The sequence below is a fragment of the Phyllostomus hastatus genome, unplaced genomic scaffold, assembly GCF_019186645.2.
Source record: "Phyllostomus hastatus isolate PE091 unplaced genomic scaffold, TTU_PhHast_1.1 phas_contig_840, whole genome shotgun sequence".
In the NCBI taxonomy this organism is placed as follows: domain Eukaryota; kingdom Metazoa; phylum Chordata; class Mammalia; order Chiroptera; family Phyllostomidae; genus Phyllostomus; species Phyllostomus hastatus.
The window spans coordinates 409227-412502 of record NW_025333970.1 but is presented as its reverse complement, the minus strand read 5'-3'; the positions used below and the strand labels follow the sequence as shown (position 1 = coordinate 412502).

The 3276-nt window shown below is 44.6% G+C and overlaps 1 protein-coding gene across 1 annotated transcript; it reads left to right on the top strand.

The window, feature by feature from the left end:
• The first annotated feature begins 659 nt into the window (after positions 1 to 659).
• LOC123826664 (histone-lysine N-methyltransferase PRDM7-like) lies at positions 660 to 3039 on the top strand. The gene is made up of 4 exons (XM_045850696.1): positions 660 to 732; positions 932 to 1203; positions 1606 to 1673; positions 2796 to 3039. Exons 1-4 carry the CDS (start codon positions 660 to 662, stop codon positions 3037 to 3039), a joined length of 657 nt encoding a protein of 218 aa, XP_045706652.1.
• The last annotated feature ends 237 nt before the right edge of the window (positions 3040 to 3276 follow it).

The window sequence follows — 3276 nt, the reverse complement described above, 5'->3', positions numbered from 1 at the left end:
AAAGCACACTAGACAAAAATCGGGTAAGAAAAAATAATTTGGAAACTTAAGTTCTTCTAAGTCCTATAGAAGGGCTGATAAGTATGACCTAGGTATGTGAGGTGGAGTTTGGATGGGCCTGGATTTAAGCTGGGCTAACCTCAGACTGAAGTTAGCAATGGAGCTTTGGGCAAATCCTATACATTCTCTGAGCTCCTGAATGCTAATGTGTAAAGTGAAGATAAGGAAACATCACTCATACGTTATTTGAAAACATTAAATTAAATTTAAAACAATTGACACATGCAACTTGTCCACAAATCCACTGTGATAATAGCAACCACATTTTATTGGTGTTGTGTGCCCAGGCCTTTCCTCAATGCCTAACACATAAAGCGTACTCAATAAACAGTTTGATTACAGGTTGGCAAATTAAACCTGGTAATGGGAAGATCTAGAAACTAAAATTGAATCAGTTATCTGTAGTTAGTGTGGAATCTTCACCTTCTGAACCAATAGTTAACAGTAAAACACCAGAGTATGCAAAAGGACAGGTAATAATTTGATGGGAGGAGATTGTGTTATCTGACAAAATGGAAACTAACAATTTAGATCCAACCAACCTCGCTCACCTGCCCTTCTCCAACTTAGAACTCAAGAGAAAGGAGATGGACATGAAGATGTACAGCCTACAAGAAAGAAAGGACCATGTGTCCCTAGAGGTCAACGATCCCCAGGATGATGACTACCTTTGTAAGTGACCCTCACTAAGAAGCATGTTCTGATACAATAATTTCATCTAGTCCTTTGCTCCCCAAATCATTCCCTTCCTCTGGTGACCTGGAGTACAGGATTGAGTCTCAATGATGTCAGTGCTGGACTTTCTCTGAAGCTCTTTGTGCCCAGGTACATGCACTATACCTTCCCTAACCCCTGTTGCTCTTGCCTCCAGATTGTGAGAAGTGTCAGAACTTCTTCATCGACAGCTGTGCAGTGCATGGGCCCCCTACATTTGTAAAGGACACTGCAGGGCACAAGGGGCATCCCCACCGCTCAGCCCTCACCCTGCCCCCTGGGTTGAGAATCGGGCCCTCGGGCATCCCTGAGGCTGGGCTTGGAGTGTGGAATGAGGCAGCTGACTTGCCAGTGGGTCTGCACTTTGGCCCTTATGAAGGACACATCACAGAAGATGGAGAGGCAGCCAAGAGCAGATACTCCTGGCTGGTGAGAACTATTTACCTCTTCCACTGTCCTCTGCCTTCCCACGTTCCTTCTGAGGCTTAGAGGGACCTCACCTCTTATGTACTAGATATGGAGGGGACAATATGGTTAGCTCTGTGTACTGTCTGGACTTTACATGAAAACACAGCTCCTTTTCAGGATCACAAGGTAAGTGGGAGCAAAGTGGTGCAGACACAAAAGAGTGGCTCCTCCTTTGTGGGGCTCCCGCTCTGATTGGACAGGTAGACTTGGATGTGTAGATGATGAGTAACAAAAATATCATGTGGTCACAACTGCAGTTGAATCCCCATGCACGCTGGAAGAGCTTTGATGACAGTGGAGTAAAATCTTCTATTACCTCCCCACAAAAAAAAAAAGGTCTTTAACTTCTTTTCTGAAACACAGATCGCCAAAGGGAGAAACTGCTATGAGTATGTGGATGGAAAGGACAGATCCTGGGCCAACTGGATGAGGTGAGGTCAACAGGTCTCTGGGTGCCAGAGGGACACTCACCCCCACAAGCCCATAAATCTTTCCCTCTCGTCATGCCTCCCTCAGTGCTCTCCCTTAGTCCTTTTTTTTTCTCTTTTTCTCCATACAGTGTTCTTTCATTTCAAGGGACATTTAGGGAAAAACTACAGCATATGTCCTCAAAATATAAAACTCTACTAGAAACAACTTTGGCTCTGGGATGCACCTTGAAGAGCCTAGATTCACCAGGGACACTAGATTATACTTTATCAAATCAACATTAATTAAGCACTTACTATATTCCAGCTTAGATGCAGGAATACATTACTTAAACAGATCACACAACCCATGTCCATATGAAGGATTTCTTGCAGACACACATAAAAAAAACACTTTTAGAAGCATTTAACTATAATTTCTAAGAGGTGCACAGTGTCAAGATACCACAAAGCAAGGATGGCCTAAACCTGTGAGGGCAGCACACCATTCCAGCCTCACTTCTAACTAGAGCTGGGCTCTGAGGCCTGCAGAGAAATGGTCATGGGCCCCTTTCCTGAGAGGGGCTCTCTTTTATCAGGGATAACAGAATGTGAATCAACTACTATTGTTCTGTTTTATTTTACTAAGACAAAAGGACCTTCAATTTTCTATGGTAACCTTGGGCCAGGCAAGTGAATGGTACCCTAAATAAAGTGTATGGGGGTTGGACAAAGGACTCTCAAAAGAAAATAGATGTGGGCTGAGTACTGAATAATTAGTGAGCTAATTTAGAAGCAGAGCCCTAGATCAAGCACCAGGCTCTGTGGTGTGAGACAACTCAGTTTAGAGTTTGTAAAAGCCGGAGATCACTGGATATTACGGCCAATCAGGGTGGAGGTTAAGTCTAGAACTGGGTTTTAGAAAATGGTATTAGGCAGCATTCGCACTGCAAGCAGGACTTGGAGATAGGAATTCATATGACATGCTGTCAGATGCTCAGACACTGAACAGAAGGTTCCCCAGGAGAACCTCTGTCCAACTCCTCGCCCCTAACCGCATTAGGGGCGAGGAGTTGGACATGGATGTAACAGGTAGTGGGACCTCATGACTGTGGTTTTCTTTCCCTTTCTCTGCCTCAATCCCAGGTATGTGAATTGTGCCCGGGATGATGAAGAGCAGAACCTGGTGGTCTTTCAATACCACAGGCAGATTTTCTACCGAACCTGCCGGGTCATCAGGCCGGGCTGTGAGCTGCTGGTCTGGTGCGGGGACGAGTATGGCCAGGAGCTAAGCAGCAAGTGGGGCAGCAAGTGGAAGACAGAGCTTGCGGCCAGGAGAGGTGGGCACCACTGTTCTTCAAAACAGAAAGAAAGAGAGAATTCTCCATAGAAATATTCATGATCCAGCTCCTGGGTAGAGTAAAATCCACTCTAAAGTCAGTAAATTTTCAAATCAGATGCCTCAGAAATTCACAATTCATTCATATGCCTTTGACTCTTAGGCAAAATTTTTATATTATTTGTAAAATATTTCATGAACAAGCCCTGGCTGGCATAGCTCAGTGGATTGAATGCGGGCTGCGAACCAAAGTGTTGCAGGTTCAATTCCCAGTCAGGGTACATGCCT

What these genes read in the sequence shown, in the direction of transcription:
- LOC123826664 (XM_045850696.1), top strand. Translation starts at nt 660, where the DNA reads ATGTACAGCCTACAAGAAAGAAAGGACCATGTGTCCCTAGAGGTCAAC. An exon ending in CCAGGATGATGACTACCTTT is followed by an intron (nt 733 to 931) that starts GTAAGTGACCCT and finishes TCTTGCCTCCAG; the next exon opens with ATTGTGAGAAGTGTCAGAAC. An exon ending in TCCTGGGCCAACTGGATGAG is followed by an intron (nt 1,674 to 2,795) that starts GTGAGGTCAACA and finishes CCTCAATCCCAG; the next exon opens with GTATGTGAATTGTGCCCGGG.